General features: G+C 37.1%; 1 protein-coding gene across 1 annotated transcript in view; it reads right to left on the reverse strand.

The window, feature by feature from the left end:
- LOC107694825 (heparan sulfate glucosamine 3-O-sulfotransferase 6-like) overlaps window positions 1–6,443 on the reverse strand; it is a 16,041-nt gene extending 9,598 nt beyond the window's left edge. Inside the window, exon 1 of the mRNA XM_016494507.1 lies at window positions 5,965–6,443. Within this exon, the coding sequence (XP_016349993.1) occupies window positions 5,965–6,443 (479 nt within the window). The remainder of the gene's footprint in view (window positions 1–5,964) is intronic.
- Window positions 6,444–18,795: the final 12,352 nt, after the last annotated feature.

The raw sequence follows: 18,795 nt of genomic DNA on the forward strand, positions 1-18,795 counted from the left end.
CTTGGTAGTATGGCGCAGTGGGTATTCTCGTTCCCAAAGCGAATCTCGACGCAGCTCGAGTTCCTGAAGGGGAACGTCTCTAGGTTACGTATGTAACCATGGTTCCCCGAGGGAACGAGACGCTGCGTCTCTTTGCCATACTCCCTGCATCCCTGCAGGCGCTACTTCATCGAAGCTGGTTTGCGCTCTGCCGGATGCGCTTTTATGCTTTCTGGTGCTTACGTCACCTCGCTCGTGACGTCTCGCTGCTCCATTGGACTGATTTGACACGTGCTTCAGAACGCGGTCACGCAAGGGCGTTCCCAAAGCGAATCTCGACGCAGCGTCTCGTTCCCTCGGGGAACCATGGTTACATATGTAACCTAGAGACGTTTGTTAATGTGTTACGGGTCAGTCACAGGAAACAACAAGGAGGGTGAAGACCTTTGCTTCAGATCACTGCTGGTCAGACCGGATGCTTTGGTAACAGGCGTTCATAATGCTGGATGATCTATTGTTACTGAGGTGCAGCAAAACTAGCCATAGATTATGGAAAAATTCCAAACAAGGAATCAGTCAATAAAATCTGAATAAATTTATATTAAGCATTGCATTGCGGCACTTGATTGCGTCAAATTTTGCTTTAAAAGGTAAATAACAGTTAACAGCTGCAGTACTGTACCCTTAATGCATTTGAAATTCAGGATGTGTCCATTTCTGGAAACAGTTCACTATCAGGATATAGCTAAACGTCCACAAGCGCCTGGCATAAATTTATGGTACAAATTTGGCAGGAGGACCCTGGAAAAAAAGACCTGGCACAGTGTATATACAATGAACTATATGTTATGGTGGTGTGTGCAGTGAATACTATTTATGTGACAAATGTGTAACTGCTGACTGAAGTGATCAGATTTAGTGTGAATGATATATATGTGAGCAGATAGCATCGATAGCTCCAATAGAAGTTACAATGCACACATGAAGGAATATAAAATTAAAAACAGATTGTACAATGGAAATCTGTTCAAATATGCACCACACAGAATTTTAAGTGACTCAATATGGAGTGTGTAGCAGCATAATGAACCTTTAAGACCAGATCCAGATCCAGATCCCAGATCCCTGGCTTTGTTCACAGCTCACCGTATGTTCAGTTTTAACAGTCAGTAGCAGAAGAACGACTGCAGCTGCAGAATTGGGATGTTCTAGTATAATTGTTGTCTTCAAACACTCTGTTTTTTGCCTGATTAATCATACTTTTCTTGTTGGAAGGGCAGTATTCAAAAGAAATAGAGTGTGATTTACTCTAAAGCAGGCCTGTATTTCAGCAGTAAAACTAGGCATTTCTGCTGAGAAGCCATGTATCAAAAACAAGTTGTTAAGAAACTATCAATGCCATTGTGGGTTGGTGAACAACTTGGGGCAAGCTGAAGCTTTCTTTCTCTTGGCCTTGACTGTAACCTACCCACTGAATATCTCAGAGGAAATGATTATCCAGCTAACCACATCATAAAAAATCACAAGCAAAGCAAAGCTACACACACAAAAAAAAGGTTCTTTATTGGCATCCATGGTTCCATTGAAGAATCTTTAACATCTATGGAAGCTTTACATTACACAAAAGGTTCTTTATGGTGGAAAAAGATTCTTCAGGATATTGAAATGTTCAAATAATGTTTTTTTGAAGAACTGTTCTCTGAAAGGTTCTTTGGGGAACCAAATAAGGTTATTTTATGGAACCGCTGTAAAAACCTCCTTTTGGGTTGCTTCCTGACACTTATTCTTCATTATGTGGCTGAGGATATAGATAACACATCTGTCTCTGTACTGCGCCGCTGGTGTGTGCCGTGATGGTTTCTTCCACACCACTACCTCAGCCCTGATCAATCAATGGCTAGTTTAATGTTAGAGACCCGGGTTATATGGGAAATCAAGACTGTCAAATCAGCACTCTGACATCATGAAATATATGGCTTTAAAATCTAAATTGAATGTGTAATGCAAAATGTAAGTGTACTCAACATCAGGGACAGATTTTTAATATATATATATATATATATATATAAGACAACAAGGAAATAAACCTATCATAAAAAGCAAGCATTATCTTAAAACACAGCTCTTAAAACATAAACCTTTATTGCTAAGCACCTTGGAGCGTCATAAAGAATGTCAAGAGCTGAAAAAGGCAGCAGCACTTTGTCAACAAGATTGAATATGCACAGGTTAATTAACCATCTCTATGCCTAAGTGCAATAAAGTTGGTTAAGGAGGAATCGATAAGCAGCACGTCTGCACACATCATTGATTGGGAGGTGACTTTTATTCCGGACAGTGATTTACGGAGTCATGAAAAGGTGCAACCAGAGTCAGGTAACTGCATTGATAAGGGGAGGAACAATTATTATGGATTAATGAACAGAATTAAAGAACATGTAATGCATGGATATGTTAATCAGAACATATTACCAATTCATGAGAAGATCAGATTTTTAAGATCTTCAGTTTAGAATTTTAGATAAAATATAGAACTTAATTACAATTCTTTATTAAATTATGCAGAGCATCCTGAAATTAATTTATCATTATCATAATTAAATCTTTTTGCAATATTAGTATTTTTCAAAATACGATGCAATGTATTTAGAAAATGTTCACTGTAAAAATTTAAAATAAAATAAATAATAAATATAAAAATATTTCACTAAACACGCATATATAATATAAACAGCATTTGCAGGCTATAATGTATCAGTTATTTGTACAATGTAAAATTTTTGACAAGGGCAACAGTCATGAGTTCCATAAACCTTTTAAAGGGGTCATATGATGCGATTTCAAGTTGTTCTTTCTCTTTGGAGTGTTACAAGCTGTTCGTGAATAGATACGATCCCTAAAGTTGCAAAGACTAAAGTCTCAAACCTAAAGAGATATTCTTTATAAAAGTTAAGACTGGTCCACGCCCTCCTAAAACGCCTCGTTTAAACATGCCCCCACATTTTCATATTTAAAGAATTTGCCACTTATGATTCAAACGCGAGTTTTTTGAGCAGTGTAGAGTAGCGCTTGTTGTTTGTCATTTCTCCGATCACAAATGCAGACATGGTTTTATGTTTACGCGGCCCGATGCAACGCAACGCGTAAAAAGACAGTATAAGTCATTATAATCCGTAATTATGTCCCCACTGGATGCTACACATGCTTCGTTTATAATGGGTTTTAATGCTTTTGTCTCGTCGCTCCGGCCGGACAGGGCATCACAATATGGTAAGGGGCGTAACATTTCCGTCACACGCTTGAGGTATTCGGCCAATCACAACGCACTGGATAGCTGGCCAATCACAGCACACCTTGCTTTTCAGACCGATGAGCTTTGTAAAAATCGACGCGTTTCAGAAAGGCGGGGCATAGAGGAGAAACAATAATGTACAGTATGTGGAAAATAATGTGTTTTTTTAACCTTAAACCGCATAAACACATTTCATTACACCAAATACACAAAATAATGTCCTGTTTAGCAACATCATATGACCCCTTTAATGAGTAAATTATATGAGCACCTGGTCACTTACAAAGCTTGTATGTCTCTCTCTCTCAACTTGTTCACTCACTCTTGCTCTCTCTCTTTCTCACTCACTCACATATACACACAGTGGCCATGTGACAAAGCTCTTCCATGTACAGCTTTCAGCTGGCATTCACAATAGCTCAGCTGTCATTACACATCTGTACACACACAGAAGACCTGTGGTGTTGACAAGGCAGATATTGAATTATACTTTACAAAAAACCCATACATGGACAGTTTGTTTACATAAGGCTGTCACCACATGCTGGAACAAATGTGTGTGTGTGTGTGTGTGTGTGCGTGCGCGAGAAAGAAAGACAAATCATCAAACTAAACCTCAAAGTCACTTTTCACAAGCTATAGCTTTCTTGACAAGAAAGGAAACGGGGACCATGATTATTAAAGTTTTACCCAAAATTGACCTTTTATGTTGTGATAAAAAAGTAAATGATAGAATTGAAAGAAGGAAGCATTCCTTGAAAGACATTTTTAAAGGGACAGTCCACCCAAAAAATGAAAACTGTCATTACTTACTCACCCTCATGTCATTCCAAACCTGTATGACTTTCTAGTCTAGAAAATAAAAGAAGATATTTTGAACAATGTTGGAAACCGAAAGGTTTCGTGTCCCATTGACATGCATAGTATTTTTGTCCATACAATGGAAGTCAATGGGACCCAAAACATTCTTCTATTGTAGAAAAGAGTCATATAGGTTTGGAACAACAAGAGGGGGAGTAAATGATGACAAAATGTTCATTATTGGGTGAACTATCCCTTTAATTAATTTCTCACCAATACTTAGTCATTCCCATTTGTCTGATGTCTAATTCCCTGACATGGAGATGAGAGACGGACAGAAGCTAGAGACAGAAGCATTGACGGTCAATCCACAGTCATTTTATTGGCAGAGGGCTGAATGTCCTGCCAATGAGACACGGCTCTAAACTGGGTGGGTTAGGGTTATTGACAGGTGATATTAACGAACTAAGTGGCATTAAAAGAGAGAGAAAGAATCAATTGCCGATTATGCAGAAAAATGCAAACTCCTTGATACAGTCTAAACATGCGATTTTGAAAGAGGCCCAAAACAACTGATGAATGAAGAAATCGCAGTGTGTAACTCTTTTGAGGAGTTAATTAAACCAGTGTTCTCTGCTGGAAGACTTTATGACGAGAGCTGCATAAACTTTATGTGCCTCAGATGCATGCATTTCAGGAGCTCTACATTACAATGTCTGTTATAAAATTGGTCTACTGTGCGATAAAACATTTGCTGGCTTACTTAATTACCACTCTTAAGATTTTAAGTTGGTAACTTGGATAAAAAAAATTGCAGTCTCTAAGAATCAAAATCATAGGGAGGGATTATATAGACAGATAACAATTATTTGTGATCTGTTTGTAAAAAAAAAAGAAAGAATATTAAATAATAAACAAGAAAATTTCAAAGATACATTAATTAAACTTATCTTTTTTCTTAAAAAATAAAGATAATTATTAGAATAATTAATAGAATTATTGACTTTATGCATCAGAGAAATAAGTGCATTGCCATCTTTAGAATTTTGTCTTTAAACTTCCAGGGTTTTTTTTGTTTTTTTGCAGTAGGCCTAGCTCTGTAGCATCGCTGTTGAAGAGTAATTAGCTGGTGAAGTGGATGCACTGACTATTTAATGAAAGTTATCATGAGCATTGCAATGTTCAGGATGTATGTCAGTAGACCGGGAGGATTTTAAAAGGAGCGCTTCATTCATAAATTCGTTCGACCTTACCTTCACGCCGTGGAAATACAAACAGGAAGACAAGACAACAAGCGCAGTGCTGAAAAGGGGCAGGGCCACATAAGGTCTATTCTACTGGGCATTGGTTGCTAAGGAGTGGTTGTTAGCACATTGCTATGCAGTTACTAGGGTGTTCTCCTACGTGGTTACATCTTCTTCTTTAAATTTTATTGGCGGTTGGCAAACCAACTGAAAGCCCTATATATCTCCATCAAATTCTTTACGTGGTTACATGTTGGTCAAAATCAAATAAATAAATGTTATACATATATATATATTTTTTTTTTTTTGTTTGTTTTTTTGCCGTTGCTATGATGCTTATTTAAACGTACAGTGACTCTAAAAAGGTACTTGCACATATAAAAACATAAAAAGGTCAATGTATTAGATACAACACCTGCAAACACGTTGCATGTGCAATATTTCTTTAAAATAAAGCCACTGTTCTGGTATAAATTGCAAATACATTCATAATTTTAATTGTGCCTTAAGTGTCCATCCAACAAGCAGCATGTTTTAAGGTAACCTAACATTTATGGCTGTACTTTAATGAAGTTACGTGCTGAATTTTAATACGTTTAGCTGTTTTGATCATTCCTAACCCTATAATACATATTATTCACGACCTACCTGTACCACAGGAGACCCTTCTCATAGAACCTGTCAAAGAAGTGCGGCTCTGCGCCCACCGCTCTCACGTCGGGATGAACGCGCAGGAACTCCAGAAGCGCGCGCGTTCCTCCCTTTTTCACGCCGATAATAATCGCCTTAGGAAACTCTTTGGTCCCAAAGTTGTTTGACACGGAGAGATTGTTGTACGTGTCATAACCTAAACCTCGCTGTCGCTTCTCATCTTCCACGTCTGTCGCATCCCGCTCGGGGAGTTCGCGAACGATGGAGCCGTTCCAGTGCGCGAGTTTCTTCCCTTCCTTTAGGAAAAGTTTGCTTCTGAAACTCTGACGGACATACAGTGGACTCGGCATGGAATCGCAGTATCCGGTGAGACAATAGAATAAATAGGTGAATATGAGGATCATGGTAAAGAACACGGACACCTTGGAGTGCGCTTTCAGGTGTCCGAAGTCGCAACTCGTTTTCCAACATCCCATGAGTGTCTTTGCTTCGCAAGAAATAAAACGTTAAACCGAGGAATCATGCCGTATTAAATGTAAAAGAACGTTTTTTGTTGCAAAACTAAAGATTTAGTGAGTTGTACATTTTATGCGCCACAAAGTCACTAAATCAAATGCATTCCATATTTGCGCGATGATGTTTTATCCACAGAAGTAACATTACGAATTATAACTTGTCTTTTTGTTGGACTGATTGGACTTCTTTGGCTTGAGGACCCGCAGTCCTGCAGCTTCGGGTGACCAGGGTTACCCCTTAATCTCCCACCGGTTTTGGGTGCGTAACCACGCCCTGGTTTCCGAGTCCCACCCCTTTTGCTCAAATTACTTTTATGACTTTCCTACCTAAGCTGTTACAGATCCATTAACTACTGTTAAATCGATGAGCTAGAGAGCTTCTTTTTTTTTTTTTTTTGCAAATAAGAAAAGAACAGGTCAAAGTTCAGAGCCCTTACTGCATAATGGAGATAGTGAAATGTTATCTTTGGTATTTTTATGGCATGCACTTTCCTTCATAGGCTGCTGCGTGAGGCAGCTCTCTGTCAGTATCTTTAACACACAGATGAAGAGGTCAGTCAGTGAGCAACACCTGTCCCGGAGGCCACACACTCAGTGGAGACTGTCTGTTTCTTGATCTGGTCTCTGCAGATTTAAAACTAAGCAAATCACAATCACCTCAGTTCACACAAACACACTGTACACTTCAAAAATGCACAGAATAACAGAGAATTATTTCATAATTATTTTAAGCCAACACTCTAAAAAAAGATGGTTCTTTAAAGGGGTCATATGATGCGATTTCAAGTTTTCCTTTCTCTTTGGAGTGTTACAAGCTGATTGTGCATAGATAAGATCCCTGAAGTTGCAATCAACATATTCTGTTACACCAAATACACAAAATAATGATCTTTAAAAAAGCATCATATGACCCCTTTAAAGGTTCTGGTTATTTATAACCTAAAAAAAAGGTTATTTATAACACCATTAAGGTCCTATATGGCATTTTCAAAGCATGGTTCTATATGGAACCCTATAAAAAAGGTTCTATTTAGCACTAAAAAGGGTTCTGCTATTGTTACAAGCCGAAGAACCCTTTTCTGGTACTGTTTAGAACCATTTTTCTTTGACAAAAATATGAAAAAAAAAAAAATTATACAAAGTTTTTTTAAATAACCCTCAAATATGGCTATAATTTATACTGAGAAAATAGAGAAAAACAAACAATAAATGTGGTATAAAGGCAAATTAAACAACTGACTTAACACATCTGACATACTTTATCATTGCAAATTAGTAAAATATTGTCTGCAAAATTAATATGTACTTAATATGAACTATTTATATTTTACCCAGTATTACAGAAGAAAAAATACTTCAATTCAATTTCAAAATTTGCTTAACAGAACATTCTTTAAACATATGTACACTGGAGAGCTCTTAAAATAAATAATTTCTTACCACCAGAAAAATCCTTACAAATTTGAAAATTACTTCACAAAATATTCAACAAGACATGAAGTGTCTCTACGGAGACTCTACGGAGCCTGCAGCAAGGCTAAAAACAACACTGCCTGACTGTGGCCAAACACTCTCTCCACAGGACCCCCGTATCACACTCACGATTATTTTCATAAAATGAGATCGTTAAGACTTTACAGCAAAACTGGACTTTTTACTGGACAATACTGGAGAAATATACCTAAAACCCACTTTAAATGTTCTAAAACATTGTAAGGCTCTTTGGGGAACCCAAAATGGTCCTTCTATGGAATCACTGCAAAAAAAAACAAAAAAAAACTTTTGCAACCTTTATTTTTAAGAAGAGGGTTCTATTACTTTTCTAAGCAAACAGACATTAAACATGATGTTGGCCGCTTATAGCACCACCCAAGATACCATAAAGTTTTGTCAGCTTAGGTTACTATAAACATGCCACATAAGAGGCCCAATATACTGTTCATCATCTGCTACCTGTATGAGATAATCATTGTCTGCACTGAAAAAAAAAAAAAGTTCTGAAGGATAATTGAGAAGTGTTCCTGTCTACATATTTGAGGAAGACCACCAGCGATCTGCCACCCACAAACACATATTATACGCATGACTGATGACCTGTTCACTCAGCGTCTATGGTTCAGGCCAAAATTATATCATTATTTTGTGGTACAAAATTTTACATAAAATGAACTCAAGCATACTCTTGCTGACAGAAAACATATCAGACCTGTCACTAGAAAGAAAAAGATTCTGCCAAGACATTATTCATTACGTTTATAGACATTTCCTTTAACTCCAAAACACAACACAAATGCAAAGTCATTCAAAATATGGTTAAATACCTGTGAAAAATCAATACAGAAAATTCTTATATAATAACACATACACTGTGCACTTTACGTGCTTTTCTTGGAATGTAGAAAGACAAGATTGCAACACAAACCATAAGTACTCCAAATAGCTTTTATTATACAAAAATGTATGTCGCTTCAGGCTACACACAGTATAAAAACCTATATATTTGATATATCTCAAATAAGCACTACTGATCTGGGTATCACAGTATCATCACGTTTGTCCGAATATGATCAACAGCTACCAAACCTGTTTTTTTTACTCTGAACTTGCGTGAACTCATGGTGCGTTCAGTATATTGTTAGTCATGTTCAAAGCTATGCACTACTGCAGGTCAAACTGGTTGCACTAGGTTAAAATTAAATTCTGCTTTGCTTTGTTGAATTTATTGAAGACAAGGTATTTTGTCTCTGGTTGGCTGCATTTGTGAGCATTTGTTTGAGATCTTACGTATTATTATGGATGGGTTACCTCAACTGGTTACCTTTCATTTAGCAGATGCTTTTCATTCACAGTGACCTACTGCACCGTTCACTAGTTGCAGGAACAACGTTCGCTGAAGCAACCTGAGGTTAAGTGCTTTCCTCCTGGGTAAAGCGGTGATGGAGGAATATAGTCATTTCAGAAAATCTCCAGTTCCTGAGTGACATCTTAGCAAATACTAAATTATTAAATAACTTAAAAACAAAAAGCAAATTCTAAAAGTACAAAGTATTGTTGTTGAACCAGGTTTCACACTATAGCTGTTATGCAACCCTACAAGTAAAGAACTGTATAATTCAATCCTTTAGACATATAAGAAGTCAATATCATTAGACACGCACATTTTAAAGCTGGCTAGAAAGGTGCAAGATAGTTAGGAAAAGCAAGTGCATATAGCACGGATACACACTCTATAAGGTTCTGTTTGTTAATGTTTTTACTATACTTGTGCACCTTTGTCAATAAAACAGTAAATACAATAAAGATGGTATTTAGGTATGCAATGACACAGCCAAGATAATGGTGTAAAGAATTCTGTAATGTGCTCACTCAGTAAAGGTCACTTAAGTGCAAGTTTATTTAATAAATTATGCAGTATATAGTTTACAATGTACCACAACAAAGACACACTAAAGCCCTATTGGGACAGGATTAGTTGTCGGGTGTGTCTACTGCCTTGACATAACTTGCTATTATAAATGTAGGCGCCATTTAATTAAACATGCATCAAAATCAATAGGATTGTTGACATTCTATAGTTTTTATAATTAATTTCACTGAACGATTTAGTTTTTAAAATTACTGGCATGTGAGTTTTCACGGCACTATCTGTTGGTGTTTTTACAGGCAGTTTTAAAAAGGGGTTTTTATAAAACAACACCTGCATCTGAGATGATCGATTCGGGCGGAATACATAGGCTATAACATAATATATTTATATATTTAAATAATCAGCATCCCTAAGTGTTGCGGTTTTTAACTCTCTTATTTCCTCCTCTGCGATTGCCGAAGTAATTAGCCTACATAAAGAAAACAGATGGGTCATAGAACAAGAGATCGACAGCATTTCACTAACATAGGCTACTGTAATCAAACACATTAATATAGGCTACTGCAGTTGTCTTAAGGAATGAAAGTGAAAAGAACGATACAAACTAAAAGAGAAACAGAACTGGTAAAAAAAATGCAAAGAGTTAATGCATGGTATGAGAGAATTTAACAGGTTGTTTAATGTTGGTTACTGTTAATTTTTCACATAAGCATATTTTAATGTAACAATTTAATTTATTAATTTGTGAACGAGCACAAACTAACAAAGAACAGCAGACCTATTAATACATTTTCGAATTTTAAAACCTTATATATTTTATTTTGAGTTACCTGCATTATTTAAGGTTGACAAACTGAACCTTATTGTAAAATGTTCCATGTGTTTTTTGGCAAATAATCACCTTCAGCCAGATGTCGCATTTGTTTTCACAGCTGGGGAGATGTTTCTTCAATATTGCATGCCTGCACTTACACACAAACATGCATGCATACATACACCTGCGCTCACATACACGTTTATACTGACACTCAAACACAATTTAATCTGTGTGCTCATCAGTAAAGGGTGAATGAGGGCAGATCACATCACGCTAATGGTTGAAAAACAACAGCACATGTGCAGAACTTTCAAAATCATCTGCCTCACAATGCAGAGGAGCTTGAGGAGATAAATACCTATTCTGTGCAACACCTGGATATCGTGGCATCTTAGGGATGCCAGCTGTAGCTCGCCCACAACAGCTAGCCTAGTTGTTGTAATCTAACGCTTTGAAGGTTAAAAAGTGTTTAAAGTGTCTAACATTCACACACAAGTGAAAATATTGCCTGAAAAGCACTGTGCCTCTGAGCGTGCCTTTCTTGGACCTCAGCACACTGTTTGCACATGAAAGCTGAAGTCTATGGCGGCAAAGCAGTCTCTGTACACTGCATGGTATGGAAGGGCTGTGGTTAGCCTTAAGTATAGGGAAGACATGAATTACATTACAGTGGATGGGTGTAGCAGTCAAGAAAGCGAGGAGAAGGAGAGAAAAGTAAAGAAGGCAGAAAGAGACAAAGGGGTTTTCAATGGGCATGTCATGGCAGGACATCTTGAAACCTTAAAGGTGAAGTGTGTAATTTCTCTGGCGGAAACAGAATTACAAAGGTAACAACTGTTTTTGAACAAGTTTTAAGCTTGGTGCTACTAGTAGCGCAGAAATGACACACTTCACCTCAACTTTAAAGTCAATGTGAAACTCGGTACGCAAGCGATTTTATTTATTTACACTGCTGTATTTGCAATGGTATATTCTAAAAATGATAGAACTTGATTGTATCCATCTGAAATTAACTGGAAAAAGTGGGCGTTACCACAGGTGTTGAAAAAAAGAGGGATTCATCATCTAATACAAAGTCATTTCTGAGGCCAAGGAAGTCGTTACATGATTAAAGATTAAAAAGATAAATAAATATTTACTGTAGAATAATATGCAAGGATGAACTGTTCACAATAAGCCTAGGAAAATGTATCCATATAGTAAATAGGATTTACTATTTTCATTTCATGCTGATTCTAATAATACGTTTATCTGAATGGAGATGTTGAACAAGACAGCAAACATGCGACACAGGCACGGACAGTAGGATAAATCCCCAGCTCCATTAAACATTTTTATTGCAGCTAACTGTAGTAAAGTGCTTTTATTATCCAATAAAGTCCAGTTGTTTTAACAGCTTTAATAATCATCAAAGGATATGACACATGGTCTTCTTTTTGTGCTGCCATCTCTGTGCTTCACAATTCAAAACAAAGAGTAACATTTTTTTTTTTTTTTATACATTTACAGATCAGTTTATGCTGTTATATGTTTATAAAAGGAGAGAAAATGGGATCATGTTCCCTGTTGGGGAAAAAAAACAGGAGTGTTTTTTTTTTCCTCCAATAAATTGTCCACATGCCACAGGGTGCAGAATTGTAATTGTAATGACAGGAAGAGAAACTCAACCCAGGCTCACAGAGAGCCTACAGATGCTGTCCTAGCGGAGCTCTGGCGAGCGTAGGCCTCAGTGAAGATAGCTCTCAGTAGAGAGAGGAGGCTTGACGACGCTCAGAAAAGACACGAAGCAGTCAGCGTGTAGTCTTACCTTACCCTCAGGACAACTTGTAAGGAGGCTCACAGAGAGCCTACAACTCACAGATGCTGTCCTAGCAGAGATATGAATTACATTACAGTTGGCTACACATGCTTCAGACAGCGGTCATGCCGGAGGCTTTCCCCATAGCAACCTCTAGGGGTCGCAGCGCGAGTTCCCTTTTGAAAGGATGTTTTGATACTGGATATTTTTCCAGACTCAAGTTTAAAAATTAAGTTCTGTATTCGTCCACTGCAGCCAACAAAATTAAAGTTAATTTATTAATCATAATGAAATTTAAATAATTATACATTTTAAACATTGCCTATTAATATTAATTTCATGTTAAACTCGCAGCACTTTCAGTGCAAGCCAGTGTTTACCAAGACACTTTTATCGCTGATTTTATCCAGTAATATGTAGGCTTCACGGCATCTTAACAGACTGACAAAATCTATTTCCTTTTTGGCACACCTTCCCTGTTATCATTCTGAGAGCATTTTTTTACCAAACTAGGCTTATCTGTGATTCACATCTGTGGCAGGTGCTCAGACAGATAAAACTCTTCTCCCAAGCTCACCTGCTTTGAAGTGCAGTCTACACATAAATGTATGCGTGTCTGTGTTGCTACAAGACGGATGTACCTGCATTGTTTCACTGCATGATATATATGTTTGATCTTTAGTCATATTGGTGACGTTTTGGGTGGAAGGGGCCAAAAAGGCATAAGCATATACACATATTAAAATGGGATTATTTAGCTGTTTTTTTCTTTACATATTTCTGGCAAACATTGCAGGTCATTATGTCTCTCACAGCATCATTTGTTAGCCAATCTCTAACAGAAAAACCATTTCACTACATGTATGTCTGGCACAATGTGAGCTATTTATTTACTTGCTAGCAACGCCATATTTTAATCACTTTTGTCTTTTGGTTTTACAGACTTCTGAATGCACAGAGGTGGCATAAAGCTCACTAATGATCATTAGGTGTTGACAGAGTTCTTTTTACACCTGATGCACAGGAATTCAAGATGCAACAAAGCAGAAAACACCTTCATAGTTGGCATGTCACAATGAAAAGAATGTCACAAGGTTCCCTGTGTTATACTCTTTGCCTTTGACTATTGCACAACCTCACGTGCACATTAAATTATTGTAAGATCATTTTACATCTCATTTAACTTGATGCATTTTGTATGAATGTCAATTGAAACTGAGCTTGTGGTAATGTGTCCTGTATTGTGATTATTACATGTGTTTATATCAGCTTTTATTCTCATGTGACAAGCAGTTTGGTTCAGGTTTCAGTTCATCTGCTACCGATATTATTACATATTAAAGAGAAGTCAAGCCTGCCCTCTTCTGACCAATTTCAACTTCACTGGAAAAACCCAAGACTAGTCATTTGGGCACAGACTGTAAGTGGGGCATGCATACCCCTCGGTCAGTTCGCCGCGGGGCTCCCTCAAGGACGGCCTTGACGGGGAAACATCAAATTCTCCAAAACTGTTCATAAAGCTTGCGATTAAATTTCATACTTGAAATCACCAATGAAATCTGACAGCAACCGTCTCATAAATGTTGTTCCTTATGCTCAAATAACATCAAAAAAGCTTATTGACATGAGCCAGTGTGCAGTCCTAAGTGCGCATCTCTATATCAACTGGAGCTTCTAGCTTCTTTTATTCAGAAAGCGGGGCTATTCCGCCATACTGTGCATTGCAGTAATAGGAGTGCACCATATCTAAAGCCTTACTCTTTCTCCTCCCCATCATGAACGTAAACATCCTCTATTGCTGATTGGCTACAAGATCGTTGTGGTGCTTGGTCTGATCCACTTTATTTATTCACCTATTTACACAGCCAGGACTATGAACAAACAAACAAATAAATAAATACATACATATATATATAAACAATAAATTACATCCGAGTTTACTCTGCTAGGATACCTGTGTGAAAGAGGAACTGACTTTATACATGCACTAGAACGTATAAAACTACAAAATGGTTCAAGGATGGTCACGTGCGTCAAGCTCGGCAATCATCTGATTCATGATGTGAACCAATGATCACACGATCTTTTTAGCACAGGGTTCAAATGAGATTACCTTTATTCATGATTTTAAAACATAATTTCATATCACATCATGTCTGCCATGAAAGGCCATCTCTTCCTTGTTAACACTGAGGAAAATCGTTTACTTATCTGGAACCCGTCCCATCCTCGTCCAGAGAAGCTAGGTTATCTATCTGTCTGCTTATTGCTTGCGTTGTATTTAGTTGTCTTCAAATCATTTGGGACATGCACTTTATGATTCCTTGATATCTCACATTGTAAGATTTACGGTAGTTGCCGTTGTCTGGTGACCGTACAGTCTGGTGACTGGTGACCCTTATTCCTCGGCTGGGATCGTGTAGAGCCCTTTGAAGCTGCATTGAAAATGCAATTAGGACCTTCAGCCAGTTGGCCACCATTTAAGTCCATTATATGGAGAAAAATCCTGGAATGTTTTCCTCAAAAAGCTTAATTTCTTTGCAACTGAAGACAGAAAGACATGAACATCTTGGATGACATGAGGATGAGTAAATTATAGGGTTATTTTTTTTCTGGAAGTGAACTAATCCTTTAACTGAAGTGTGATCTGTGTTTAAAATTGAAGCTCTGATTTGGAGAGCGTTATCTAGATACGTTTATGTTGGTTATAGCTAAGGTGGATATGTATGCATGTTATTTTTACGTGACAATAGTATAGCCCCTTAAAATGTTTTTTTAAGATGAACTAATCAGTGCGTAATCCCCATTTTTGCTACAGTAGACTATTTAATGGGTTTTGAAAATTAAATATGTTTTTGACAAGTATTGATAAGTATTGGGTTTGTTACTTAATAGTTACTTATTAGTATTCAAACCAAAACCAATTCAATTAATGGATGAAACAAAACCTCTTGTTCAGCTATTGTGTTCGTATTGTCTGTATTACCATAAGTGACAGGTGCATTTGTCTGAAAATACCATGTTTGATCGGATTCGCAGCCTTTGATGTCAGTAACAAAAGGGTTACAAAAGTTGAGAAGCCTGTTTTTATGCCAGCGATGGGCAGTATTTCAGATACATGCACATGTACAGCAGCGCTAATATCCAACTATAAGGTGTTTACCAGCCAGAGCAAACCTTTCCAGAAAGTTCACCTTGGCAAGCTGTTTCGAATGACTGAAATGAACTTCGTTTGGCATGATTTTGTTTAAAATGACACCATACCAGTTTGTTCTTCGATTTCACTTGAAGTATATTGGGGCCTTAATATCACAAAAAGCTAATCTAGACCTCAAATGTTCACACAGCAGTAACTCAACTGAAAAGTTTGATTAGTTAGGTTCTTTAGGTTCATATATTTGTATTATCTTCTTTATCTGACTATATTTGATTATATTCTTTATCTGACTGATGTGTTGTCTGACTGATACTAGCATTTTATTTGAAATTTGTTTAACTTTTTTGTACTAAATTTAGCAGCAGTCCCACAGAATGTATTTATTTATTTATTTATGTACAAATTATCTTTGATAATTTGGTTGATTCAATTAAATCAGGTTCATTCAATAATTTCTGCAAGTAAGATAAGGATTAGATGGTTAATTCTACTTGTTGCAAAAAAATATAACATTCCTCTTCAGGAACTCGAGCTGCGTCGGAAACGCTAGGGGAACGCCCTTCAGCGTGACGGGCTCTGAACCTCGTGTGTAATCAGACCAATAGATGGGCGAGACGTCACGGCGGGTGACGTAATGACCAGGAGGCTATAAAAGCACGTGCGGTGATTCCAGCGTCAGCTTTTTGTCATTCAGCAAGCGCTCTGTGTGTGTGTCAGTCTGATATCTGTTTGTGAGTCTTATTTAGTGTTGTCTGTCAAAACGTTCCTTCGAGGAACTATGGTTACATACGTAACCTGAGACGATTGCTGTCAACTGATATGCAATGCATATCAAAGCAGGCAAATCAAAACTGCAGCCAGCTACGAGCATTCAGAATAGTGCCGGATAAATGTCAGCCTAGTAGTTGAATGATTAATTTTACATGTATTTTGTATGTTCAAAATACTGTATTTGTATTGTACTTTCTGTGCTGTTTTTTAGGGGGGGAAACCTACGGACATCTGCAGTTGCTTCCAACTTAAACAGCATTTTAGGGCATCATAGAAGCTGCCTAAAAATTATTTCTAAGTAAGGAGCACCTTTCTTTTGAAAAATGCATTCCGTCTTCAGTACGGTTCACCTACTGTGGGAATTTCGTATGTGACTCTGGTTTCCTGGTTTAGTGTGTTACAGAAGGTTGTAAGCCAGAAAAAGCCAGTACACCAAAATCTGCAAATTTGTGCACTGGAGAGCCGCATACAGTGATTGAACTAAAAACAGAAGAGATTGTTTTTCTTATTTCATGGTATCATGTTAAGCACAAGAACTTCACATGAATGAATCTTGTATTGTAAACTTTTACATGATGCCAAGGATGGCAGTGTAAACAGTCTCAATGACATGTAATTTATGTGACCTTTGTTACTGTAGGTCTTATCAGGCAGTTTGGTTAGGCCAGTCTGTCTGCTTCCTTCGCCAGGTCCCCAGACTAATTTGCCAGACTTCATAAGAGAGTGGCACCTTAGCACTGAGACAGTCTCTCTTTGTGACTTTTGGTTTTTGTTTATTTTGTCCTGCTGTGGATGGAGACAGCACACAGCTGCTGTCAGCTTCAAAATCAACTGCAAAAATCCTAGTCATTTAGAACAATATTGTTGTAAGGTTTTTGTCTGCAATCCCTACAACTCCACCCATGTCACAAAATGAACTTGAACAGCAAATTACTTTTTTAAAGAAAAAACAAAAAAACAAAACACGTTCGACTATTTAGTCAATTTTATTGTTATCTACTCTAACAGGTACTAAAGTAGGATTAGGACTTCAATGGCATGCAGCCTGTCTAGTTGGATGGCTGCGTCGTGTGTTATCTTTTCAAAGCCAAGTTGAAAGCACTCTGCTGTTTCTGATATGCGGATTTAAAATAAAAGTATCCTGCTTGTCAAGTTTGATATAGTTTCTTTGTTAGTTTAAATAATGACTGTAGCAACAATACAACAGAACTAAACTTCTTGAAAGAAATGCCAATGCTTGCAAAGGAACAATTCCTGAGAAAGTGTGTCACGAGCATGACAGGATATGACGAGTTTGTATCATTGCAGTGGTTTCCTGAGAGTATCTGACCTCTTAAGATTTTTGATTTTTAGATTAGATTTTTTTTGTGGGGGGGTGGCGTTGGGTTATATAGTCCATTTTGAATTGTGCTTAAAATGTTTTCACTCTTTTTCAGTGGTGTTAGAGAAAGTCAATGCAACTGCATTCTAATTTAGTTAACAATCTTAATGAACCTTTTCAGCGTGGCTTCTGCATAGCGCTAAAATTGATCACCTTCACTCTTAAAAATAAAGGTTCTTTATTGACAACTGTTGTTCCATGAAGAGCCATTAATGTCCAGGGAACCTTTCCCATTATTAACTTATGACCAGTGATCTGTGGAATTCATTTTAACAAGCCTAAAAACGACTTTGCATTGCAGATCCACAATGTTTAAGAATAAAAATGTAGTGCTGATGAAGAGGTACAATAAAGTTTTTTTGTATTATAATAATATTGTATATCTGCCTGTCAGTGCCTGCTGGATTCTTGTCAAAATGCAGACGTTTGCTGACATGCTCTGATGTTTTGTGATGTTTGCTTCAAATCCTCACCCTGGATCCTGCTCTGGGGGAAGTTAAGTTAACAGAGGATGTTGCTATTTTTACTAACACACCCTGACAATTAGCCTTGTTAAGGTTAACATCTATGTACAAATGCTTACCACACACACACACACACACACACACACACACACACACACACACACACATACCACAGTAACACCCACCACACCCATCTATTCATTTCTAAGACTTGATTGTAACAGCAAGAATGACAACTACTTGACTTTAATTTATAAGAAAAGTGACACTTAAAACAAGCGACTTGAAAACTAAACTTTATACTTACACTTTTAATGACGTACTCTATTGCTGCTTATTGCTTGTTATTCAACAATTTAATTTCAATACCTATTTATATTCAATACCTATATTCAGCAAATGTAATTTCTGATAAAAAATAGTTTTGCCCATATTTAGTTTTTTTATTTATTTCAGCATCTCTAAATATTTGATTGGATTTCCACTTACAAATCAAATGTTTAAATTTTTAATGATTTTAATTGAACTTCTGAAAATTGTGAAAAATAACACAATATG

The sequence above is a fragment of the Sinocyclocheilus anshuiensis genome, unplaced genomic scaffold (assembly GCF_001515605.1).
Source record: "Sinocyclocheilus anshuiensis isolate Anshui unplaced genomic scaffold, SAMN03320099.WGS_v1.1 scaffold3087, whole genome shotgun sequence".
NCBI classification, from domain to species: domain Eukaryota; kingdom Metazoa; phylum Chordata; class Actinopteri; order Cypriniformes; family Cyprinidae; genus Sinocyclocheilus; species Sinocyclocheilus anshuiensis.